The 26,015-nt window shown below is 47.2% G+C and overlaps 1 protein-coding gene across 1 annotated transcript in view; it reads left to right on the forward strand.

Annotated features, from left to right (window-relative positions):
• The window catches only part of COL5A1 (collagen type V alpha 1 chain), a 157,149-nt gene that overhangs the window by 113,274 nt on the left and 17,860 nt on the right, over window positions 1-26,015 (forward strand). Inside the window, exons 27-50 of the mRNA XM_082008999.1 lie at window positions 211-264; window positions 2,260-2,304; window positions 3,398-3,451; window positions 5,113-5,220; window positions 5,872-5,925; window positions 7,196-7,249; window positions 11,767-11,811; window positions 12,151-12,204; window positions 13,125-13,169; window positions 14,233-14,286; window positions 14,871-14,924; window positions 18,440-18,493; window positions 19,999-20,106; window positions 20,299-20,388; window positions 20,481-20,534; window positions 21,151-21,258; window positions 22,983-23,090; window positions 23,712-23,765; window positions 24,387-24,440; window positions 24,649-24,756; window positions 24,852-24,905; window positions 24,994-25,101; window positions 25,238-25,291; window positions 25,677-25,784. Coding sequence (XP_081865125.1) covers window positions 211-264; window positions 2,260-2,304; window positions 3,398-3,451; window positions 5,113-5,220; window positions 5,872-5,925; window positions 7,196-7,249; window positions 11,767-11,811; window positions 12,151-12,204; window positions 13,125-13,169; window positions 14,233-14,286; window positions 14,871-14,924; window positions 18,440-18,493; window positions 19,999-20,106; window positions 20,299-20,388; window positions 20,481-20,534; window positions 21,151-21,258; window positions 22,983-23,090; window positions 23,712-23,765; window positions 24,387-24,440; window positions 24,649-24,756; window positions 24,852-24,905; window positions 24,994-25,101; window positions 25,238-25,291; window positions 25,677-25,784 — 1,683 coding nt within the window. The remainder of the gene's footprint in view (window positions 1-210; window positions 265-2,259; window positions 2,305-3,397; window positions 3,452-5,112; window positions 5,221-5,871; window positions 5,926-7,195; window positions 7,250-11,766; window positions 11,812-12,150; window positions 12,205-13,124; window positions 13,170-14,232; window positions 14,287-14,870; window positions 14,925-18,439; window positions 18,494-19,998; window positions 20,107-20,298; window positions 20,389-20,480; window positions 20,535-21,150; window positions 21,259-22,982; window positions 23,091-23,711; window positions 23,766-24,386; window positions 24,441-24,648; window positions 24,757-24,851; window positions 24,906-24,993; window positions 25,102-25,237; window positions 25,292-25,676; window positions 25,785-26,015) is intronic.

Below are 26,015 nucleotides of genomic sequence, written 5' to 3' on the forward strand. Positions count from 1 at the left end.
TCTTCACTCTTGGCCCAGTGCACCTGCTTGGGGTGATGTTCCTGTAGCTCTGTGCTATTTTTGAGCTATTTTCAGCTGACCACTGCCATTTCCACCCGGTCTGAAGCAACCGGATGCTGGAATATTTGTTTTCCACACACCCTCCTTACTGCTGAACCTTTGTGTTGATTTTTGTTGAGTTTTTTTTTGTTTGAATGTTTTTCACTACAGGGTCCACCAGGTCCTCAGGGCCCCATCGGTTATCCAGGACCACGCGGAGTGAAGGTAAGGAGGACGCAAAAACAGCATCCATGGTGTTGCTTGTTCAACTCAATTTCTCTGGCTTGTGCTGGAGGCGGACACTGCCAGCGGGCATAGATGCCCTACCAAGGCACTTAGGGCCACCTCAATGACCAACTGTATTTACCACTTGAGCGAGCCTTGGTCCAGCATCTTCTCTCAGGCCACGAGGATTACAAGCCCCCTGCTCTCCAGTAACCCTTCCTAGCGTTGTTCAGCGCTTTGGAGAGATTTCTCTCTTAATTCTTCATGAGCGTGGCTGAGTCCCATTCCAATCGTTTCCAGTTTACAACCAAAGTAAATCTCAGCCAGAATGTGAAGACTTTAAACAAGGCTTGTTAATAAAACAAAATAGCCCATTACTAAAACAAAGCAAGCTTTTCATGCTCCTGATCCAAAACCTTGTTAGACGAAGCTTGTGCATCTCAGCAATGTGTTTTTTCACTAGATTGAATTCCAGCTCTTTCCTTGCTCCTGCTGCCTGCAGTGCTTGCATGCTGATAAGGCGGCAGCGGGTATTTTTTCCCCCTTCAGCTGCTATGCCCATCAAGATGTATTAGTTCAGGTGCAGATGCATCCTGCATCCCAAAGGTCCAATGAATCTGCAGGGATCTGTGCTAGCAGATACAAACACAGCTTGGGGACTGGCTATAGGTGAAGTTAAGCCCTCTTAAACCCCCTTGTATATTTTTTCAATAGCAGAACCCCATGTGCTGTTCTGCCTTCAACATTTAAGCTGGATGTATTTAGCCAAAGCAAGCTTACAGCTCATTTCTTGCAAGGCTGCAGATTGAGACTAAGTGGTCAATTAGGGAATAGTTTGCTGTTGTGTTTGCTGCTAAAGTGGAACTGTTCCACATTAGAAACATCTAGAGAAAGTGTGTCACACACCAGACCTGTAGCGTGTACCAAGAAGGTTTTGCTTCCTACAAGCAGCGTTCTATTAACTGCATGAGCCTCCAGTTCGGGGGAAAAAAATGCATCTCATTGGGTTTGCCGCTATAAATAACTTTTAGATCTTGCCTTGCTCACCAGAACCCTGTCCTGCTGCACAAATTTTGGTGTACTTTAATTAGACTTTCCCTTGACATGCTAAAGGGAAGAAAAAAGATTAAAATATGCCAAGCAAAATATTATTCTTCAAAAAAAAAAAGCTTCTGTTTTTTATTGTAAGAGTTGCATTGTGCAGTACAGCTAGTGTAGATACCTGAAGGTGACTTTTTATCCCAAGAGGCAGGATAGATGGGAAGCGTGGGGGTCCAACAGGTTTGGGCTGGTGGCATAGCAGGGGGCAGATCCTGACCACACTCAGCACCCTCAGGCTGAACACCATGCCTTGGTGAAGCTTTGAAGGGCTTCTGCACAACGTCACAAATGCCCATGCCAGTCTTGTTACTTTTTTTTCCCCTCCTTTTGGTGGTTAAAAATTGTGCATGTGCAGAGGTGAGCACCATGGTAAAAAAGAGCCAAGCTTAACTTTAGGGGGTATTCGACACGGTGCTGCTGCCCACTGCAGAGCAGCATGGAAATCTCTGGCTATGTGCTCAGAGATTTTAAAATGGTTTCGCTTCCCAAGTGTCCGCGCACAGCTTGAGCACTGGTTTTTCCGTGAATACTCGAGTGAACTCAGAATGTTGGCAGGGCATTTGTGGAAATGTTCTTCTGGAAAATATACGCAGAAAAAACTTTTTATATTGAATTTTATCCCTGGAAACATAATTCCTGGGCAGGGAATGGGCAGAGACCACCAACCCCACCTGCCAAATCAAGTCCACAGAGGTCTGTGACTAAAGACACTCACTGCTGGCCCAAAATCCCGACATCAGTGGCTGATATTTGATTAGCAATGTGTTTAGGAACATCACAGCTTGCAGAGATACCATTGTCAACATTGGAGGAAGCAAAAATCACCATGATTAATGACTCTTCACTCTTAAGCTTACCTATACCCTTGTAACATCTTGTTTTATCTCCTGCAAGGGAGCAGATGGCGTTCGTGGATTGAAAGGCACCAAAGGTGAAAAGGTGAGTTAACACCGTGCATTTGGATTGATTTTCTACAACCTCGGAGCATTTTTGCAGACACTTCCTGTGACATTTTCTTCTGCATGGGGGTTTCTCTTAGACGAGCAGGGGCTGAGCACCAAAAGGCCTGGGAACCTCTATTTTTGGAGCGGGTGCAGACTGGGTGCCTGCTATGATGTTCTGCTATATCTTGCTTTGGATCTGGGAGTAACTGAGCCTCCATGGCGTGCTCTGGTTTGGAGCTGTTTGCTGAGGCCAGCCATTACTGACAGCTCAGAGCCCAACGTCGGGATGATTTCCTCCTGAGAAAATCTGCAGGTTGAATGATTCAGTGAAGCTGAAGGGTTTGTGGTGTGTTATAGCTGGATAACAGTATATGGGATATGCTGCCCTGCCCGGTCATCAGAGCAGCTTGTGAAACCCAAGTCAATAAGAAAGTCAACACAACCTCTGCATGTCTCAAAGATGCAATCAGTTTATCCCAGAAGAAAAGCAGGAGATGCAGTAAAATCTTGCCCTGTAAACAGATGTGTGTTCCTTCATTCCTGCCCACAGCAAAACCAGCAGTTTTAGCTAGGGAACCCTGGCAGGCACCTTCCAAACTTTAAAAGTCTTTCTGGGAACTGTGACTTCATTGCCTATGGGAGATTTGCTGTAGGATGAAATATATTATTGATTTGAGCTCTGCAATTAAACCTTCTTGGCTGAAAGAAGTATTGCCACTGTCCTAGAGGTTGCCTCAAAGCATGGTGTAAAACATCCTTCATGAAAATAAAACTAGTTGTACTTCCGAAATAATTGGTTCCCGGTACTGGCAAGGTGGTGTTACTCGCATTGAGACAGATTTGTGATCTTGACTTGCAGCCAGGACGGGATGTAGGGAATACTTGCTGTGATCTCTTGGGGACCTTGGCCGTCACAGCCTGGTTGGGTTTCCATGCCTGTTTGTGCACACCAAAGACTTACAGAGCCAGTGTGATGGGCAGTCAGGGACCTAATTTTGTCCCCTCCTGGTAGGGGCTATACAGTGAGGCTAAAGAAGCCTTTTTTCCATCTATACACCTTGTCTGTTTTTCCCCTCTCCATTATTTAGGGAGAAGATGGTTTCCCTGGCTTTAAAGGTGATATGGGCATCAAAGGAGACCGGGTAAGAGTCTGTGACTGATGTGATCTTGTAGTGCTTTGCCTTTCAAGCCCGTGTGTTGTTATGCAAACGCGGATCAGGGAGAGACACTGTTGTCAGAGTCCTTCTGGCACGTCTGATCTCAAGGCAGAAACTCAGGAATTTCATGTTCACATCAAGCACAGCAGTTGTAAATCCCTAAATTTGCTAGTCCCACCTTGAAGGTAAAATAAAACTGAGTGATAATAGAGGGCCCTGTCTTTCTGCTTTGGCTGCTAGGAATACTGTGTGATCCAGCTGTATCATGTATTTATTTCCAGTATCTCTTTTCCCCTGTAATATTGCATCTAGGGTCTGATAGGCATCTTTATTTGCTGAGCCTAACATGCTTCCATACCATCAGTGTGAAGTGTAAAGCTACCAGGACCACACTTCAATAGAAACCGAAGCAGCGCTGTGAAAACTGCCCGGGGTGGAGTGTTATATTAGACTCATATCTGCAGGAGCAGGGCACATTGCCTGGTCACAAAAGCTTTTAAAATCAGTGGAACTCACAGACCACCAGAACCCCCAGATGATGCTCGGAGGTGGGCAGCAGCTGCAGCCTATGGTGTGTCTGCCTGTCCTCCACGCCCAGCCTTTGGGGCAGGGGGCTGTCCTCGTCCCCTCTCCCAGTGATGCATCACCTGCGGCTTGGTGTGTCTCCCTGAGCTCTGAAGCCCTCCCAGGGATCAAGAGAGCTCTGCTGTCATTCATCCCTGTGTTTAAAGGAAAAATGAATACCTTGTGTGAAGGCTTGTAAAAGTAGAAATCAAATCCTCCATTTCTCCTGGTGTTTAACTGTGTAAGCGAATAGTTAAAATAATTGGAAAGTTCCCCAGCCCCCACTTCGCACCAAGGAAGAAGGACCGAAGGTGGCATCTCAGGGAGGTGACTCCTGTCTTCGCCAAATGCAGACAGACTTAAGCTCCTTCAAACAAAGCTCACGACTCCAGTTCCCACCAGCAAGTTCTTTGTGCTTTGTGATGAGCAATGAAAGGACAAGGGGTACTCGAGATAAATCTACATCTACTCAGCTTCTGGTGAGCGAGAAGAAGGCTGCCTGTGTTCGCAGCCTGGAAGCGTCTCCTGTTACCCCGCTTGACAAAACGACAACTGTTGTTTTGTGTGCCGAAGCCTGCAGTGTCACAACAATTCACGTTAATAGCTTGGTCCACCCGGCGCTCGGATTTCCTAATGATTTTCAGCACAAAAGCTCCAGCCCAGTCTTTCTTCTCCAGTTGCTCTATTCAGCCCTCAATTAAACGCTTCCCAGGGCCTGCTTGCACATCAGACTGGGATTTGGGAGCCGGGAGGGTGGGTAAGAGGGTGCGTTGCAATCAGAGCTACTGAAGGCTGTTTTGGCGGAGAGGCGCTGCGTGTAGATGCGATAATTGGGCCACAGGAAAAGATGGCTGTTGGAGGTAATGGCCAGGCTGTGTGAATGAAAGCTGGGTGCTCTAACAATGCTCTGTAATTTACTCGGCGACAGTCTCGTCTGAGCCTCCTGGTGAAGACCAGTTTTCTCCAAGAGCTGTATTAGCAGCTCCGTGGAGTATCTGATTGCAGCTGTGAGAGTATTACTGTCAGCAGACATGGGGTCTGGGGCCTACCTGCTTTGTCAATGCTTGTCTTGTGATTAACAGGGAGAAATTGGACCTCCTGGCCCCCGAGGTGAGGATGGTCCTGAAGGTCCCAAAGGTCGCTCTGGCCCCAATGGAGATCCTGGTCCTCTTGGTCCTGCTGGAGAGAAGGTGAGTCTCAACGATGGAATTGCCCAGGGATGCCACTTTTCTTTGGGTGTCTCGGGTGGGTGGCTGAGGCAGTGCCTGGGGGAGGGGGCAGTTTGAGGGCAGAAGGATGAAGAGGATCTGCAGGAGCTTTGTGTGAAGGCTGGCCTGAATTGTTCAACACAAAGACCAGAGGAGACCCAATAGCATTGGTTTTACTGCAGCGGTGTGACTTGAGCATGTGGAGACGTTGGTCTCTTTGGGGTTATCTGCTTGGGTACAATGGCTTGAAAAAAAGACCAGAGGAAAAAAAATGGAGAAATTTAAAGTATCGTGGACTCCAGTTTAATTTCTAGGTGCATCCAGTTGGAAAAAAACAAACAAACAAAAAAAAAAAACCCAAAAACAACTAAACAAAAAAACCCCACAAACTAACCATTCCCCATGGGGTCCCCGACACATTTACAGTGCTGACTCTGCATCAAACCCCCTGGGCTTCCCCCAGGGAGGGCAGAGGATGATCGCAGTGCCCCAACAGCTTTATTCCATCCATGTCATGTCTGCTTTGCTCTTGACTTCTCTGCACTTGGCATCTCCCCTTTCTGCTGGTGCAAACCTGGAGCTGCTCGCCAGGTCTCTCTTGCCCGCGCTGACACGCTTCTCTTTGCGTTTCAGGGAAAACTCGGCGTTCCAGGACTGCCCGGCTACCCAGGCAGGCAGGGCCCAAAGGTAACTTGGTCGGGCTGAGTCCCCGAGCGGTGCGGGCTGCGCTGGGGAGCCCAGCGGACGCCGGCTGAGCTCCCATGGTGGTACCACGCAGAGGGCTCAGCCCCTGCTAACGGGATGAGGTGGAATGGCAGCATTTCCCACCGCGCAGTCCTTCCTTCCCACCCACGCAGGACAGATTTATAGATGGCTAAAAATAGCTCCCAGCCCTTAGCTGGTGGAAATCGGTGGCTGGTTCTGCATCGCTTCCATCTCCTGCCAGCCGGCGGGAAGAGATGCGGTGGGACAGGGGCTGCAGCGCGCGAGGGCGTGCAGGGCTGCTTTGGTGGTGGGTAGAAACAGGCTCCATGCGAGCTCTCATGCTAGTAATAGGCATAAAAGCCCTTCTCCTTGTATTATGTTTTATATCTTCAAAGTTCTGCACTGGTGTTAACTAATTAATTAAAGAGGATAGCTAATGAATCAGGGTCTTCCTGAAATTAAAATACAACTGCCATTTGCAGATTTGCAAACATCCTTTGTCTCTTATCTACACACCCACCTTCACTTGGGCTATTTTTGAATGTTCTTTTTACATTAAAACTGTGAATTCCACTACACAGACTAAGGCTGCAGCCTGCAGGTTTTTACACGCCCTGGAGGCTTTGGGAACTTATGTTTTTGTAAACTTTTTTTTTTTTTAAGAATCATATTTTATTATTCGTGTTCATGGCTTGAAAAAAAAAAAATCTTGTTTAACACTGGAGACATAATTATCTGCAAGAGATTGTTTCCTGGTTGTGGTGTTGATGGTTCATTTTATAATTTGCATTTTATATCTGGGGTACATTTTTTTTTGCACTTCTTCAACTAATGCATATTTTAAAAGGAGCAGCAGCTATTCTCCAGGCACTCACATCAGAAAGGAACAAACCAGGAGTTAAATTTCCATGTGCAACATATAGTGACTTAGGAGCTAAAAAACAAGAGCCTGTCTGTTCCCCTGGCGCCTGGTACAACCGTGGGCTTGGGCCTTTGCCGTGACTCCTAACGAGGCATGGACCTTTTTTTTTGTTGTTTTTGGATGAAATTTAGTTTCTGAGGTCATTTCAGGTCTGTCTTCAGTTTTATTTTTATTAAAGGAGGGTTAAAAAAAAAAAGGCATTAGGAGCTATAGACGTCAGCGGGCACTCGCTGGGGGTTATTCCAGGCCAGTGGGCGCCTGGCATGGATGGACAGAGCTGCCCCTTTCAGTGTCTTGAACCGCTCACTCTCTCTTTGCTCTTCCCCCAAGGGCTCAATCGGCTTCCCAGGATTTCCAGGAGCCAACGGAGAGAAGGGCACACGGGTAAGAGCCGCTTTGCTGGTTTTTTCTCTCCAAAGAAAGGTCTTTGGGCAGGACTTGGGGAGCGCTCCGCTGTGGGCAGCTGCTGGGCTGGTGCTCTGCTTGCTTTTTCATGAAGGGGTTGCTCCAAGAAGGGTCATTCCACCCGCTCGCATCCCAGGATGAGGTCCCCGGTGCAGGGAGTGTGGGACTGGCAAGAGCCTGGAGCAGGCAAGAGGCCAGCTGTTGGGAGAGGAGAATGCCAGTAACAGCACAGTCAGCCCTTGCGGACAGCAGCTTTCCAATTAAACAGGGGAATTTTTCCCTCAAGATATTTTGAGAGATTTCGCTGAACCAGAATCCTTCCTGCGCTGTCAGACTTTGCTCAGGGCACGAAGAGGTTTTTAATTAACAGTAACTATTAGAGATGGGTGAATCTGTTCAGAAGCAGCAAGAACCATCTTTAGCCTAACTTGAGGTTCAAAATAGCTGAAAACACCTTTACAAGCTCCTCCTTTTAATAAGTGGAGCTATTCTAAATTCATAAACACCCTTAAAACGTGGGGGCTCTCTCCTCCAGACTCGTCTCTACCTCTCGCCCCACCTCCACAGGCTTTGCTCCTGAGTAGGGATTGTCTGAATACACTGTTGGTTGTTTTTTTTTTTTTTTTTTTTGTGAAAGACATGCTTGAATTAGGGGATTCAGTCTACAAATACAAAGTCATTTTCTGCATCAGCTCCGGTCACAGGGAAAAAAAAAAGGAGGGAGCGAGGAGTGCGAGTGGAATTAGTTTCCTTTTTACTCTCATTTAAATACAAATGACTTCTAACAGATGTGTTTGATAGGAGCCCAGAAAATATAAATCACCTTGCACTGCATTAATATCATGCCACTGAAATTTGGTTTATATCCAACCTCCTTCTTTTTTTTTTCCGCACCAAGTAATTTTCATTTCATTCTGAACTACAAACACGGCATCCTCTCCCCTCCCTTTGCTCCGGGTGGGAGGAGGGAGACCATGAATTAGGCAGCTGCCGTGACAGCCTTCAATTCACTGTAGCCCTATAATTACCACCCGCCTTATCAAATATACAGCAATAAAATCCTTGGGTTGGATTTTTGGGTGGCGTAGAAAGGGCATCGGCACCGCAGCGGGGCGGAGACATGTTGGTTTGCATCCGTGAGCATCTGCATCCTTCTTGCTCCATCTGCTAATTTTATTCTGGTGGGATGGAGAGCCAGACTGCTGGGATGGGAAACCTTTCAGGGAGCGGAGCAGGTACCAGGAGCTGGTTGTTCATGAGATGGGAAAAAGCCCCCAAGGGTTAGGCTGGTTGAATTTTGGCGATGCCCAGCCTGAAAGGGATTGAGGAGGGCAAGCGTGCTGGGAAGGGGCCCAACTTTAGGCCCAAGACAATGATGACAAGACAAAAGCAGCAGTTTTCTCGTTTTTACTTTAAATGAGCCGTGTGCTCCTAGGAGGAGGTAGCGAGGACACTTGGTTACACCCCCCGGCGTGCCACATGTATCTTCAGTTTGGGAGCTGAAAAGGGTTTTTTGCATTTCAAGCCCAGCCTGGAAGGAGACGGGGCAGCTCGTGCTGTCCTGGCTTGGGAGCTGAGGGCGTCCGGGCCAAGACGGGCTCCAGAGCACGCCGTGGTGGGGCCGGCACCGCTGTGCCAGCAGCCCAAAAACCCCAGGGGTAAAGGAAATGGGAATCTGGGGAGAAATTAGGGGGTTTTGTGTATGGGGAGCAGGGCAGGGGCTGGCACCTCGACCTCTAAGGGGGAGCACAATCTGGCATGCCTCTGTCAAATAGAAATATGTTGGTTTATTTCATGGTAATTTAATATTTTTTTTTTCCTCTCCATTGTGTGATTGGACCATTTCTGCCATTTTACACCCAATGCAGCAGCTTGCACTTGTTTTATCGGTATATTGGTATGTGAGAGAGAGGGGGAGAGGTAGAGAAGATTTTCACGGACAAATCTCTCCTTTAGTAAAAGGAGCCCAGCTTGAAATTTTTTTAAGAATAGCAGAAATACTGCTTTTCAGTGACTGTTTTAGTATCCTCCTTTATTTTGCTCCCAAGTATCCAATTTGAAATAAGTGAAAAGCACTTATATTCAGAACCGTAGACTGAGCTGGGATCACACCACAAACCAAATGGAGACCATCAATTTAATTTAAGCCTCGTTGAGTTAGACTTGATAAATCCTGCTCTGTTTCTCCCAAGACCACTAAATTTGCTATTTCATGAGCATGTCCACATATAGTCAAGAAAGAGAGGTTAGAAGATCTGCTTCTCGGGTGCATTGTGGAGTAACCCAATTAGCAGCTGAAATAACCAAAAATCATCTGTTTGTCTTTTTTTTCCAAGGTATTACTATTATGCTATTCAACACGGTTGTTTATGTGTCCAAAATACTATGAATCACACGTTTCTCTTACGATTGTCGTCATCTAGGATTTGAAATAAGCTTTGCAGCTCATTATTTCACCAGCACAAGTAGCCTTCCCAAGTTCTTAAATAATAAAGAAAAGGTGAGAACCAAAGGCAGAAGAGCAATACCAGCAGATCCTGCCGGCACGGGCAGCTGAATTTTGGTGCTGGCAGAGCCTTGCAGCATTAAAGCCCCCCAAACCTGAAACAGCAACTTCTGGCTGTTCAGTTGCACAAAAGGGCTGGTAAAGTTAAAAAGAGGGGCAGGGGAAGGATGTTTGGGGGTTTTGGAGAAGTGTAACTTGCTAAATATCAGGGTAGTTTTGGTGAGCGGCAGCTCATCATGGTGCCGGTTATCATCCAGCTGCCTGCAACTGGAGGTGAGCTTGGGTGAGCTTGCTTGGATGTTTTCAAAACCTGATCGTAAAATCAATAGTTAGACATGAATAAGTGGTCTTATTTCTAGAGTTAATAGACTTCTGCCATTAGCATGGGGTAATAGATCTCCTTGCTCACCCGTTCTGACGGAGCCCGGGGAGCGCGTGGAGGTACCGAAATCCAGACCATTTATCTGAGCGCCTAGGAAATAATCTGAATTTAGGTGACTTTCCCTTGCTATCCCTGTTGGAAAAATATAGGTCTGTGTACATTTACAGTGCTATATAAATTCTTCGCAACAGTACACAGTGCTGTATGCATGATTAATGATAGCAATAAGCAGGGGAAAAATTTGCTTAAAAATAGAATTGAGGAAGGAGGAGAGGAGGGGGGGTGCTACCTGCAGGGAAGGTGGTACATGCTCCTCTCCACCTGCTCTGAATTTAGCCTCCCATAGCTAAAGGAAAACCAGCTGGAGTACTTTAAAATTATTTTTGTAATTAATTAAAAAAAGGTATGCTAGCAGGGTTTATTAAATGGAGCCACAGAACAAGGAGGGTACAACAGGACTAATTTTAGTAGCATGAAGAAAGTTGATTATAAAGTTTTCCGGCTGCTGTTTTATGTTTACTTGGTTAATGAGTGCCAAATATGAGAAGGCAAGACTGTGAGATGATCGATTTGGGGCAGAAAATGGCAAGTGATATTTTAAGCATTCCGTGTTCCTTACATAGAAAGCAAGTCTTTCTTTTCCTTCCTTTAACAGGTGATTGGTAACAATAGTGCACTGCAGGTCCAAAGGAGGAAAGTTAAACCTATGGGTATTTTTTTTGGTAACTCGACACTTAGCCAAAATAGTGTTTTCAGGGAGCAAGCTCTAGGCCATTAGTTTTCTTTTAGGCGCAGGGTAATGGAGCTTCACGTAATGCCAGATTTAGGACCCAGCCGTCTGTCTGTCTTCTGTCAGAATTAATCACAGTCCCCCATTACAGGAAGCTGAGCGCATCTGTCAGATCTCATAAGCCTGCTGCTTTGTCGCTGCTGCAAAACAATGTCTTAAATTACTTGTTTAGCACAAAGTTCACAGAGAAGGAGAAAGATTTGTAAATATGTGGGGCAGCTTAATTGGCTTGTGTGGCATAAAATAACTGCTCAGAGCAGGAACCCTGCTCTGCTGTTGTCATTCCTTAAATATTTAACAGTACAGGTCTTGCAGCATGCGTGTACGTCGGGGTGAGCCAGCCTGCCCTGCTCCCAGCCCGGGTGAGGACCAGCCCTTCCCCACTTCAGGAGCTGGGTGAAGGGACAAGCAGAGACCAGTGGGAAAAGGGATTACAGGTTTTGGGGTGGCAGAGTTGAAGCTTTTTGCTGGCTTTTTAGGAGACTGCCTGGTCTGAGTGGGTGGCCTCATCTTTGAAAGTCTTTGTAGTGTTTTAAAGGACTTGGGATATTTTTTCTTAAGAGATTCTTTCCCTCAGATGGTAGATGTTGTCTGGGCATTGGGACTACCGTCCAGCCGTGCCCAAGGATTATAAATGAAAATAAATACAAGAATTGGGAGACGAAATGAAATCTGCTGTTGTCCTTTCCATTACAAATAAGAACCAGAGAGGTTTTGGGGGCAGCTTGTGTGCAGTAAGCTCTGTTGCAGGTTCATCTGCTGCGAGCTCAGCCTGCGAAGCTGGCTGCTAACTCTTCTTCATTTCTTTTTCCTTCCAGGGGACACCTGGCAAGCCAGGTCCAAGGGGTCAGCGCGGTCCAACGGTAACAATCCATTCCTTCATTCTTGTGCATTTTTGAAAGCTTCTTAAGGCCGGGGAAAGTGGGGTCTGATTTTTTCCCTCACTGGGTAGGATCTGGCCTTCAGCAGTTAAAGCTAAGTAGCGGGGACACAGTGATTTGGGGCTGGGGCTTACCAGTGAATGTGGTTGAAAGTTACCAGACCTCCAGTGGCAGTGATGAAGGCTCCTGTCATCCCCTTGCTGCTGGTGGGACGACTCGGTGACCTGGTGAAACTCAGGCACTTGGGTGCTTTGCCTGATCACAGTGTCATGCTGCGGGTAGCAAGAAGGACTAAAATGTTGTCTTTTGTGTCTTTTTAAGGGTCCACGTGGGGAAAGAGGCCCTAGGGGAAGCACTGGGAAACCTGGCCCAAAGGTAAGGTTTTGGGGAGCCTAGTGGAGTTGTGTCCTAAAAAGTGCTGGTGTGAGAGACCATCTGGTTCATTGCCCTTCATTTCCCTTCTCTCCTGATCCTCGCCGCCCAGCCAAATGGCTCATAACCCACCCATAAAGTATACGCACATATCCTAAAAATGTGTTGGCCCATGTTTCACAGCAGGACATCAAGTGCATACACGAATTAAGAGCCATTGCAACCAGAAGGGGAGAGACCATCCCCACATCAGAGACTAGCACAACCCTATGACGCTTCCCCTGCGCCCTATTTTTTAGTGTTTAAGTAACATTGGAACCGCCTTAGGCTGTGCCATGGGTGAAGGGGCACGTATTGCTGCTGCGCTCCAGAACCTTGCACTTTGCCAAACCGTTTTGCATGCACACTGTTGGCCCACGATTGGTCAACTGGGCAAAAGAGGTATTTCCCTGCCAGCCAATCTGGAGGCACGCTCAGCTCCAGAATCTGCTGCAGAGACCGATCAAGTGACCATCAATCGCTGGGCGTGATGGAAGCAAAGCTTTTGTAGGGAGATGTTGTCAGCACCATGCTGCCGGCTTTAAAAATAAATGTCTTAGCTTTGTGTCGGCATGAATTTTTGATAAATACCTCATCTTTGCAGCGGCATTTATCTCTCAGAGGGAGGCTGTTATCTGGTGGAAATATCCTGAGCTCACTGACGTTATCTTTCCTGTATTTTTATGAAGTGGGGGGAACAAGCAGCTGCTCGTTTGTCGCTGGGTGCTGCTCCTGATACGGAATTATTGATAGAGAGGGGCCGGGGGAGCTGGTGGGGTGTGTTGTCACCGTGGGCTTGGTGCCTTTTGAAGTCTTTGTGCAAAGCAGCTGCAATGGTGATATATGTGTTTTTAATGGTGTGTTTTTTTGTTTATTTGTGAAAGGGCAACTCTGGTGGTGATGGCCCCCCTGGTCCTCCTGGCGAAAGGGTAAGGCAAACTGGTGGGGCTAAAGCAGGACTCAACCTAAGCCATCAAACACGGCAGAGGAGGCGGGTTTGCAGGGCTGAGAATGGTGCTGAGGGTTTTTTGCAGCGAGCATCCTACCAAGTACCTGGTTAAGCAGAGAGGGGTGGGCAGATCACAGGAGCCAGGATGCAGCTTATCATACCTCGGTCAGCAAAAAGGAAAAATCTGTTTGGAAATACAAGATGAAACGTGCTTGTATGGAGAGAGGTCTCGCAAGTCATCTATGGCCCTTAGGTCTTTTCTGAGCTCTCCAAGGAAGGCTGGAATGGGACCTTGGGTGTCCTGTGTAAGCATTGCTCCATGGGAAAAGTCACCCATGGGTTTTGTGCAGACAGCCAGAGCCCTGGTTTTCTCGAGGAGGTGATCCTCTAGGACCTCATGCTGCTTTCTCCAGATTACAGCATGCTAGGTGGAAAATACTGAAACAATGGGACTTTAGCCTCAATTTCTGCTTTTTTTTTTTTCTTCTGAGTTTTGGTTTTTTTGTAAATTTTTTATAAAACTGCCCAGGGAGGAAATACATGAAATAGGTGCCAGCTTTGTGTCTGCTGGGTGACCGCAGGGGCGAGGGGGGAGCTGCTGCTGACGCCACTCCGGGGAAGCAGCGCTCTGAAGAGCATCAGCTGCCTTGCAGCTCTGGCCCCAAAGCCACCGGGCTCTCTTCTTTTTCACTCCTGCACAAGCTGGCAGCTCCCAGGTGCACTCACTTGAGCTGGGATGGGAAAAGGTCTATTTTTCATAGCACTGGGAGGGAAAGGCACAAAGCGGTTGATAGCCCTCTTCACGTTTGCAGTGCTTTTTGCAGCTGGCCAGGCTCCTATGTTAAAAATGCCTACTGTTTCTTACCTCTCCATTTTTTCAAGGCATGGCCCTATACAGCTGCATCTCACACTTTGGGGCATTCCTTTGGGGTAGCTGGCTTTCTGTATCTTTGTGCTCGCCTGCTGTTCACACAGAGCTAGTATTTCATAGTAAAGCATGATAGGTTCCTTAACCATGTTTTCTGGCTTGTTTTGCATCACAGGGACCTCCAGGGCCTCAAGGACCGACTGGATTTCCTGGACCAAAAGGCCCCCCTGTAAGTAACTCTCTTTTCTAGAACACACAAAGAAATGTATAAAGTTTTTTTCATCAAGCTGTGATTGCCTGTGCCAGCTCAGTCTTAGCCGCTTCTCTGACAAGTGGTGACGCACCCAATAAAAGGCATTACTGAGGCATCATGATAATAACCCAACAGTTTAAGATTTTAAATAGCCGAGTAAATTGTGACTGATTATAAATGTTCATTTCCTAATGACTCAGTATCACTAAGATCTTTCATGGTTGCTCTGTTCTTTATTTTCCCTCTGTATACTGGGAGGACAGCACAACAGAGTAATACTTCTGTCTCTGCAATTATTATATACTGCTGGGGGATCTCAGAAACCTTTTTGGAGTGATTTCTTTCCCTGTGGTGGACAGCTCACTCCTGCCCTGGACCTGTAAGATAAATCCTTCCTTTGGGAGATGTGTGGGAAAGGGCCGTACTTTTAGGGTTCTGAGCACCCCCATTTCACTATAAAATGGATGGGAGCAAGGATGCAAGCAGGTTTGATTCAGTCTTACCAGTTTGACAACTGAGCACTTGGTCATGTTCCTTCTCACCCTGGTTTTCTGCTGTAGGGTCCTCCTGGGAAGGATGGATTGCCTGGTCACCCTGGACAGAGAGGAGAAACAGTAAGTAGCCAGAAATCTTGGGCAGATCATTACCCCTGAGTCTCATCTTGCTGGTTGGTTTTTCTAAACCCTTCTGTGTAGCTGGGGAGATGTGGCCACACGTTTGGTTTCCCTGGAGGTCTCTGTGTCTCCAGCTGCATGGGACGGTCTATGGGAAGCAACCCTCTTCTGAGCGGGATGGGTCAGTCTAATGATGAGTTATGTGAAGGTTGTGTGCACCAACTCCTCTCTGTTCCTTTAGTAGACTGTGGAGGTCAACATGTGCATCATGCACAGAGAAAATACGAATGGAGAGATGTAGTGATGCTGATGACTGGCATCGGAGGCAGTTGGGTTTCTGCCGTGATGGGTGCTGCAGAGACAGCTCCTCGCAAGGTGGGAGGATGTTGGCTGGGGCTGAGTCTAGGTCAGCACCTGCAGCTTGGTGTGGCGCTTGCTTTCGTGAGGCGGAGAAGCAGTTGGTGGGTGATTTCTAAGCAGCCCCTGCGGATGGGCTTTGTACCTCAAGGACTCGCTGAAGCGCTCATCCCTTTGGCCTCCCAAGGGGGAAGGCTGTGCCTCCACTCTCAGGAGCGTTGTGGGTAACCTCTGTGCTTTCTTTCCCACTCCGTCCTTTGGAGATATGCAGGTTTTACATCCCTCTGTTCCAGAGGCATAATTCTAGGACTGTGATAGCAGAAATTTTTCATGCAAGACGGGCTCCATCCTTCACAAGCTCAGCTTTCTGCACCCAGCTGCGTTAAGTCGGGGGCAGTTTTATTTTCTCTGGAACCTGCAATGCGGAGAAATAAACGCTTTTTGCTTCTTGATCTGCCATGTGGCCAACACCAGGAACTGTTGCATAGAGTTACAGAGAGAGTAAGACTTACAGCCCAGTTTTGGCAGTGCTTGTTTTGAGGGAAAGGCAATTCCTGGCCAAGATGAGTGGTGCAATGGTTTTGCTCTAGTTTTTCTGTCCACACCGGTTACTGCAGCACACTCATGTATCTGCCTTAGCACCTGAGTAAGAAAAGCATCTCTGCTGACGCTGCCCTTTAGCCAAAGCTATGCACAAGGACCTCATGAAGTTTTGCTTAAGCCCCTTGCAGCAATAATCCCTTGCTGCAGCCCAGGGAGCAGCTCCTGGCTGTTTAGGAGCCTCACTGTATCGTACGCATACTGCTTTATCCATTTTAAAAGGTTTTGTTGCACAGATGTAATCATTGTTTCTCATCAAAGGAGAACGATGAGGCATGTGGAAGGTATGATACCCTGGCTGTTGTGCGTCTCTGGTGGTCTGTTTTCTGCACCTTTTTTGCTTGAAGGATACCCTAAGCAAAAATGACCCTTCTGCCATGTATTCCTCTGCATGCAGTAATTAGCATCTTTCTGTTTGGCATTTTTGGGGATGTTTATTCTTTTTCCTCGACTGTTTACGATCCAGCTCATTTTGCTGTTGGTATATCCCTCTTCCTAACACTGCATGCTGCATGTTAGCAGATAGACTCTTTGTTCTGTGTTTATTTTACAGGAGAAAAAAACAACAACTTCCTCTACTCAGCTTTGCATTTTTTTCTGCTGCCTTTCCTAGCAAATGAGCATTAAAAAGACTTTACACATTATGCATTTTTTCCCCCCTCAACTTATCACACAACAATTTAATTAACTTGCCTGGCATTTGCTAAGCAAGGCAATGCAAATACTGCTCAGCGCAACACTGGATATTTATTTACATTCCATAAGGCTGCCTTTAAGGCAATGGTTGTGGTATTTTTGAACACACAGTCCTCAGGTTGGGATTAACTTAAAGGTGAAGAGAAGAGTTTTCACCTGCCTGAGTCTGTGACATTTAGTCTTCCTTCACTGAGTTATCTATGACATCCAGGGCACTTACATTCGAATTAGGAGAAGCAGTAAAAACTTTGCTTGCATCTGCTGTTATCAACTTTTGAGACTGGAATAAAGCATCAAACTCCAGGCCTGCATGAGTATGAATGGAGGATGGGCTTTCAATTATTTGGGGTCTGAAAGTATTCCCTAATAGCTTTCTTCACTCATTGCAGTAGTAGCTTGCCTACCACAGGAAAATGTTTCCAGAAAACCAAAAATCTGTTAATCTGTGCCATCGGCAAGCTTGCAAAGATCACTTTCCCTTGCATCCGCTTGGGGTGCATATAGACATGTGCAGACCCCGGCAGTAGAAGTCCCTTTTTGGTCCCCCTTTGCTTACACAGTGCCAAAAAGTGAGAAGAAGAAACATAAAAATTAATTAAATATTATTTCCACATCAGTAGCCTTGTTAGCTCACTCTGTACCTTCACACAAGAAAACCTAGACTTGAAATCTGTATGTCAAATAGTTCCCTTTATTTTACTTTTCATTTAGTAGCAAATAGGCATGCTGAAGGATACTGAAATATTTGGCCATATTAAATTTAAAAAGATTGTATCTAAAAAAGAAGAAAAACACTAAAAACTCTGTGACCAAGGCTCAGGGCAGAATAGAAAGAAATCCCTTTCTTCAGATTAAGAGTCCTGTACAGAGCTGGCTGAAATCGTCTTCTATGATAAAAGTTTAAATTGTACGTTTGTTTCACAAAGATGTTTTGCCATTTCCCCATCAATGACAGGATATTTTCTGTGATCCACAGACAGCTATAGAATATCATTGAGTAGTTTTTTTTAGCATGACACACTACTGTTGGGTTGGGATTTATCTGATCATCTTTTGTGGCAATGAGAAAATAGCCTCTATGCCCTAAATGACATTTCTCGAGCTTGTCAGCATGCAATAGTAAGACTGATAATTAATGCGCTTTTTAAAGAGTAGCTTAGGAGAGCTAAACAATTGCAGTGGTGATAGTTCGTTATTGTCACCTTTCAAATGTCATTATAAGTAGCTGTCATGGAGACTTGGCTGCTTATCAGCATTTGGGGAGAAACACGTTTGTGATTTCTTTCAACAGACATTGATGAAGGAAGTAAAGCTTTACTCAGCCTCCGATGCTGGTGGGTTGTGGGCTTTGCAGGGGCTGAAGATTGGCGCTGACAGTGACAAAAGTGGAAGACAGTCACCCAGCCTCCAAGCTCCTAGGAGCTAAGCCTAAAAGAGAGCTAAGCCTAAACCAGTACCAGAACAGGGAGCACTAGAAGGGAAATGGTTATTGAGAATTACTCAGCATGAGGAAACCTGCCCATTCTGACTTTTTAATAGCCATTTGCTCTATAGGTTTTATGAGCGTAGCAAATTTTTTTATATATATATGGCCAGTCCTTCAGCCAAACTACAGTAACTCCATCAAAGTAGCAGAGCTGAGCTTTGAGAATCCCTTTTTCTTCCTCTGTTACGCCCCTGTATAAACAAAGACATATTTTCCACCTTCTGTTTGATTCCTTGTTTCTTTTGTCTTTGGGTGTCCATCCGTTCCTGGTCAGTAGTTTCACCAGAAGAGGAGCAGTTGGGTGGCAGCCTGTGACCCTCGCTGGAGCACTCCTTGCAAAATTGTGATCTCTTTCTCTTTTCCCTTTCTCTAACAGGGTTTTCAAGGCAAGACCGGCCCTCCAGGACCCCCTGGTGTCGTAGGCCCTCAGGTAAGGAACGAATGCTTGTGCTTGCACCAGCTCCCTGCAGCTCATCTTCACTGGTACGGCACAGCCAGCTCTCACAGCAGTGATGGCTCAGCTGGAGCTGCTGGGACTACAGGTTTTACAGCACAGACATTCCTCTTCCAGGGAATGCAAAGCCATGTCAAAGCAAGCTTGATGGCTTTGAAATGCTTGGCCAGGGTTTGAAATACCTCAGCAGGTCCCAGCCCACCTTGTCGGAGTGTTAGGATGGTATTTAGGCAAGTGTGCCTGAAGGCTGCTGTAAATAAGTGGCTCCTGTGAATTTAACGGAGCTACCTTGGGCTAAAATTAGCATAGGGGTGAGAGAGAGACCAGCCACACACAACCTGACTAAAAGACCTTAAGCAACCCAAGAGTAAAATGTGATCTCAAAGGGCTGTTCAGCTGCTGGGGCGTTCGGGGCAGTGTAAGTGTGATGCAAGAGTGCTCTTGACATGCCATTATGAAGAAACGCATCCCTCTTTAATATAAAGTGCTGCCAGAGTTGGGCTATTTTTATTTTAGTCAAAATGAACTCTGTGCATTCTGGAAATAATAACTGCACAATCAGAATTGGTACCCCTTAAGTACAGGCATGCAAGGCTCATGCATCAGTTTTGTAGGCAGAGTCCTAGACTGAGTAGAACTGGCTTTGGGTTGAGTCTTCTTTCCTGAACTCCTGGGGAAGTTGCTCTTTAATTACAAAGTAATTGATTTGTCCTCTTTAATGATAATGTAAAGTCCCCGATTTGTAAATTCCCCGATTAGGGGCAATTCCCTGAACTGTGTCTGTCTTCTCAAGTGCAAATTAGGTTCTATGGCAATTTTATTTGGCTCTGCTGTGCATAGTTAGTGTGATCTGTGGTTGCTGAGCGATCACAATGTTATCGTTTTGCTTACACTAAGTGGCACCCTGCAGCGTGACATGAATTACAACCTCCGTCCCAGCGGACACCAACATGCAGGGATGTTACAGACTTGTGCGTATGGCTTTTTGTCCTCTTCCAAAATGGGCCACTTGGGAACCTTCTGCACTGGGCTTTATGTTACTCGTCACTGTGAGTGCCTGCGTACGGCACAGAGACAGTCAGTAATTGTCGTGTAGTACAAGCCTAATCCATTATTTATGCCCCATAGAAGGAAGAATCGGCATTGTTGTAGAGTACTTAGGAAGTTTTCAATTAAAAAAAAACCCTAGGCATAATAATTGTAGTAATAATATCTCATTTATGTGAACACTTTCATTCCAGAGGTTCCCAATGCCTCTAGTCTGTCAAGTGCAATGTTGCCTGCTTCTGAAACAGGTCCCTTTAGATGCCAAAGGAGGCATCTCTGCAGGGATGCCTGGTGTCACTGCAGAGGACAGCTAGGGGAAGGAGCATCTTCCAGCCCACGGCAACCTAAAGGAGCAAACTGAAAGCCTGCACCTCTTCCTTCATTGTTTGCTCTGCTGATTCCTACCACCTTCTCTTCAATCTCTGTTTCTTTAGGGTCCAACTGGTGAAACTGGACCAATGGGTGAGCGAGGACATCCAGGCCCTCCAGGTCCCCCAGGTGAACAAGGTCTTCCTGGCCTCACTGGAAAAGAAGGGACCAAGGTAGGGACTAGCAGCATACTGAACTCACCCTCCTTGCAAGCCTGGATGCCTGCCTCTCTCCCAGAGATGGAGAGGGATGATTCAGAAAAGAAATGATGTCTTGCAGTGTCTTACCATGAGTTGAGCCCAGAGGGAGAAGCTGGGTCTCTACGGAGTCTGCAGATCCTCAGCTATTTATCACTGTCGTTGCAGGGAGACCCTGGTCCTGCCGGCCTCCCAGGGAAGGATGGTCCCCCGGGCTTGCGAGGCTTCCCTGGAGAGAGAGGTCTTCCTGGCCCCATTGTGAGTAGAGGCTGCCCAGTCCTACCAGCGGGAAGGATGCCCACGCAATGCAGCACTCAGCTCCCAAAATGACTTTGTTTTCCTCCCTCCAGGGTGCTCCAGGGCTGAAAGGCAATGAAGGTCCCCCAGGCCCTCCAGGACCAGCAGTGAGTATCCTTGCCCTTACAGGCACCACCTAATGCATTTACAAGCTTGGCAAGCCAAAATGGAGGGTTAGTCACAGCTCGGTGCTTTATCTGTTATTCCCTTTGCACTAATGACTTGCTGGATATTGCTTTACTTTACAAGACGCACATGTAATAGCTCAGTTATTTTGTGGTGTCAGCTATGAAGGTACGTGACAAGCTGAGGGAACAGGGATGATTCAGGATAGCGAGAATTTTGCTCCTAAGTCACCAGCTTTCTCTCTGAAGTTGTCCCCACCTGAGATATGTGCTCAGTGGAGTCCTCCTGGAAGAAAATATGCATCATCCAACTATCCCTGCTGCATTGACCATGAAGTGGCTCATTCTCTTGTTCCAAGCTGATAATGTGCCCCCAGGAACTGGACTCCCTGCACCAACCCAGCCCTTCCAGAGATTTTAATTAAAAAAAGATCTGCAGGACCCCTTGGGCTGATGGTACTAAGTCATCACATGGCAGTCACCCCATCAAATGTGCTCACTTATGATGTATTTGCAGCACCCTACTGCTCAATTTCTTTCTGTCTGTATATAGATAAAGCTTGATACTCCAGTTAATGCTTCCTTCTTCTCTGAACAGGGCTCTCCCGGTGAGCGCGGTCCTGCGGGATCAGCTGGCCCGATAGGCTTGCCAGGGAGACCTGGCCCCCAGGGACCTCCAGGACCCGCAGGTGAAAAGGGAGCCCCAGTAAGTACCAGTATAAAGATTAACAGCTGTGGGTTAAATAGATATGTGTAGTAGGAAGTTAAGTGTGGAGACATTCCCTGGGTAGATGTATAAAAGACTTAAAAAAAAAAAAAAAAAAAAAAAGAGGAATTCAATTAGAAAGGAATTTTCTCATCATGAGTGCATCAAACCACTGAATGCTAGCTGCTCAACTACCCTGTTTGCAACACCCGTGCTATCAAAAATGGATGTGATCACAGGGACCAAAGTGCCTTTAGGCAACAAGAAGGGGTGAGGACTGAATGGGTAAAGTGACAGCCTGCATGACCTCCTAGTGACAAACAACCAAAGGACAGGCCTCTGGGTAGAGAAATGAGCCACCCTTGTCACCGCTTACAAGGATGCAACAGCAGCAAGAATTTCCACTGAGCCCAAATCAATCCTTACTCATGCTCTGCCCCGGCCAAGGAGCAGCACAGGAAAGTGCTGCGGCGGTTTCGGCTCCACTTCCTGGGGTACTGGGTGCTGCCGCAGCATCAGTGTTCCCAGGCATCCCGCCGGCACGCGAGCAGAGCGCGGCTGAGTCCTGCCATATGGTCCCTCTCCTGAGCGTTCGCCAGCCAGCCCGCGCAAACTCTCATGTCTTTCACGCCCCAGGCACGCGTGTGAAATGTCACGTGCAGGCAGGAGAGAGTGGGCTGGGATGACTGTTTCCGTCCTCGAAGAGCACAGCACAGCACCGTGACAGTCCCAAGGACGAAGGCTGTGCCTCTAATTCATGCCCAAATGGTTTTGTGGGGACTTTTGGGTTGCTTGCCTCAAACTTATGCTCAGCTTCAGACCCAGCAAAATGAGCAAATGCTGGCATTGGTGATTTCAGACTCCACGAGGACACTTACGGTGATTGATTGTTGTTATCAGAAGTGTTTATCAGCCGCTGTATTCCACATTTGCTGGCTTATTAGAAACTCCAGCAGCTAGTCCAGAGGCAAGAATTTCCTGGTGAATCAGCTTTATGAACATCTGTCCTGCCAAGTACCTATATGATGTATCAGTGGATAGATGAATAGGCAATTTATGTGGCATCTAATTATTCAGAAGAGAGCACCCAGAATTCAGATGCAATTAAATGATGTACGAGGAAACTGAAAAATATTCACTGTTCAGTTCCCATAAACAAACAAATTCGACTGAAGGCTCTTCAGGTCTGAGCCATATGAATAGATGTTGAAGCAGGAAGACAGCAGAGATTGCTTTATTCACTTCAGGTGTTTTCCTTTGTCCAGAAGCTCAGGACGGAGCTCAGGACCTCCTGAGAAACCCCCATTGTTGGGGAGCAGCCAGGGCGGGAGCAGGCAGTGAGTGCTGGAGCAGCCAGGATCAGAATCAGTAAAAACTGGCTTGTGGGAATAAAAATTAGTTGCGGTCTTGTTTGTCATCCAGAGAGAGATGGCAGAGGGTTCAGATTAAATCTGATTATACTGCTGTAGCAGTGAAATTGCAACCGTGATCTGGGTATTCACTGTTTAGATTCGTTTGTTCTTCCTTTATTTCTCGAGAGAGAAATTTTGTCTTGTTTCAGACAGTGAGCACAGAGAGCCTGATGAAATATCAGCTGGAAACCGGTTTTGCTATACATGCCCATGTAGTCAGGGGTCATTAGCAGCTGAATAAAACGTTAATGGGATGTAATGGGTTGGGTGGAGGGTGAGCTCCATGTGACCTGCTGTTTGTTCCGCTTCCAGGGCGAGAAAGGTCCTCAAGGACCGGCTGGCCGGGATGGCATCCAGGGCCCAGTGGGACTACCAGGTCCAGCAGGTCCCGTTGGCCCTCCTGGAGAGGATGGAGACAAGGTGGGAGCAGCTCCCTGCTGTGCAGGGTCGCTCTGGGAAGGAGCTGGGCAACGCGCCCCATTGCCACCACGCTGCTTCCGCTGCATCGGGTTGGATGTGCTGCTGGTCGTAACACAAGGATATTTTACGGCACTTGCAATCCCGTGAGATCAGCAGTGTCCGGTCTGGGGAGCAGCAGGCAAACTGGGCTGTGTGTGCTCTGCCAGCCAAACCGCTTGCTGAAATCCAGTTAGCCTCTCCCGAAGCCTGTAGCAGGTGGCCTGCCCGCGGGTGCCTGGCCTTTCCAAATTAATTACCTTTCCCCACTCTCTCATTAAGCCCCTCTGGACTGGAGGATTCCTAGAAAACATTAGCTGGGATGAATCACTCATTGCTGCTAACAAGGTCTGCAAAATGATGTTTCTTGCATTGCATGGCAGCTAAGGGAAGTTTTAGGATGTAAAAGGTTTTGATAACACCTGGACTGGCCAAATCACTGGCCTTTTTCAGAACATTCTGGGATACTTCTGTGTGAATTGGCATCTTTGGGACGAGGATGTAGATACGCAGGACTATTGCTTGAACGTTGAGGTATGGAAGTGGTCACCAAGTGAACTAACTGTGCCCCTTTCTACCTGGCAGGGCGAGATCGGGGAGCCTGGCCAGAAGGGCAGCAAGGGTGACAAAGGGGAGCAGGTAAGTGGGGTGGACGCTGGCATAGCTGCTTCCCTGAAGGAATGTGGTTATGTTGTGTGACTTGCTGGAAACAGAAAACAATAATATTTTAATTTCTTTCTATCACGGCTTCATCTTCTCCTTTGCTTCATCAAATACCCACGTGATGTAAAAAAGAGTGAGTGCCTGAAGTGTGAGCCTCCAGCTCCCAGGAACACACTGCGATGTTTCCATGTCACCCATGTACTGTGTAAATATCTGTGAAATATTAGCAGCCCTTGTCATTAAAGTTGGGTGTTCAGCTGTAGTTGCTTTTTTAGTTGCTTGCAGCACACTAAAGCACCCTTTATGTGCTGCTCAGAGCCTGAGGAAAATAAAGGATACATAAGCATCTAGATAGGATCGAGTGGTGTGATATTGCTTTGCTGGAGCAAAAATGCATTTAGATGTGTCTGCTGTGCCATTGGCACTAGGGTGGAAGAATGCTGGTATGTCTGGGGAGAACTTGACCCTGTCCTCCCTCTCTGTTTTGGGAGTTAATGCATGTTTAATGGAGGCTGTGTTGAAGGGCATCACCTTTTCCCCAAGAGCTTTTTTACTTCGTGCTCCTAACACTGATGTTGTACTTCTCTTTTGCGACAGGGTCCACCAGGTCCTACTGGCCCACAGGGTCCAATTGGTCAGCCTGGCCCAGCTGTGAGTATTGTCCCCTGTTAGCAGAAATCCCCTTTCTTACCCTAAAATCTCCCGGGAAGCCCTGCAAGAATTGGCAGTTTCTGCCTGGCGCTGCTGGTGCCCAACACATGAGAAGGGCATTGCCCCTGGCTGCAGCAGGAGGTGGTGGGGATGGGGCTTCACATCTACCTCTATCTTTGCTAAGCTGCGTTAGACTCTTTACTCGTAGGGTGCCGATGGAGAGCCAGGTCCCAGAGGACAGCAAGGCCTCTTTGGTCAGAAAGGTGATGAAGGACCCCGAGGTTTCCCTGGTCCCCCTGGCCCAGTGGGCTTGCAGGTAATTTGCAGCATCAAGGGAGGGCTTAGGGCAATGAGTGCTAGGGTTCCACCTGAGATGTTCACAGCTAAAACTCTTCCCCCTCACCTCCACAGGGCTTGCCTGGGCCACCTGGTGAGAAGGGAGAAACAGGTGATGTTGGGCAAATGGTAAGATGCTTTCATACTTCTTTTTTCATCACTGACATAGACATTGCTCCAAGAAACATGTCATAAATTTGTCTCCCCTTTCTCTCAGGGTCCGCCCGGCCCACCTGGACCCAGAGGTCCATCTGGACCACCAGGAGCAGATGGTCCACAGGGTCCTCCCGGGGGAATAGGAAATCCTGGTGCAGTAGGAGAGAAGGTAAAGCATCCAGACAAACCTAACTGAAGCCCGCAGGAGTTTGCTACAACACTCGTGCAGGGGCTTTGCTACGTCAGCAGAAAACTCGGCACCCTGCAGAAATGTAAGTGTGCTCATTCTCTTTTCCACTCTGCAGGGTGAACCTGGTGAATCTGGTGAGCCTGGTCTTCCCGGCGAGGTTGGCCTCCCGGTAAGTACGCTCCAGGGTGGCTCTTGCTCTCGTGGAGAAGAGCTTTTCTTCAGTGGTGGCCCCTGAGGAGCTGGTAAGGGGTGCCAGAGAGGCATGGATGTGGATGGGACTGCAGGGACAGAACCAGGTGTGTCCTTGATTTGGGTATCAGGCAAGACATCGCCATGTTACTGGCTATTTGTAGTGTAATGTTTAGTCACTGAATATGGGCTACCCACAACTGAACAACATGAACACCATTTAATCTTTGTGGGAAGGGACTGCTAAATAATGTCCTTGTATTTTTAGATACAAATAGAGCTTCTTTCTCAGAATTGATTAAAGGATAATTAGAGATTGGTAAGTTGTTTTCCTGGATAACAGAAACACCCTTTTTCCTTTACAGGGTCCTAAAGGTGAAAGAGGTGAAAAGGGTGAAGCAGGTCCCTCTGGTGCTGCTGGTCCACCTGGCCCTAAAGGTCCACCAGGTGATGATGGTCCCAAAGGTAGCCCTGTAAGTACCCCCTCTTGTCCAAGCAGTGCTTCCTTGTCTTGCCCAGCAGAGATTTTTGCATGAAAAGACGTTTTCTAGAGATTTTTGTGGAAATTTGAAATAGTTTACCAGCCAGAGAATTGCTCCTCTAATGATGTGTGATACTAGTCCCCTTCCTTTAGGGTGCTAATGAGGAGAAGACTCAGTTGTGCCATATCTTCCAGCAATACTTGAATTATTAGTCCTTTTTGC

This window comes from Phaethon aethereus (genome assembly GCF_964289735.1).
Source record: "Phaethon aethereus genome assembly, chromosome: 20".
NCBI classification, from domain to species: Eukaryota; Metazoa; Chordata; class Aves; order Phaethontiformes; family Phaethontidae; genus Phaethon; species Phaethon aethereus.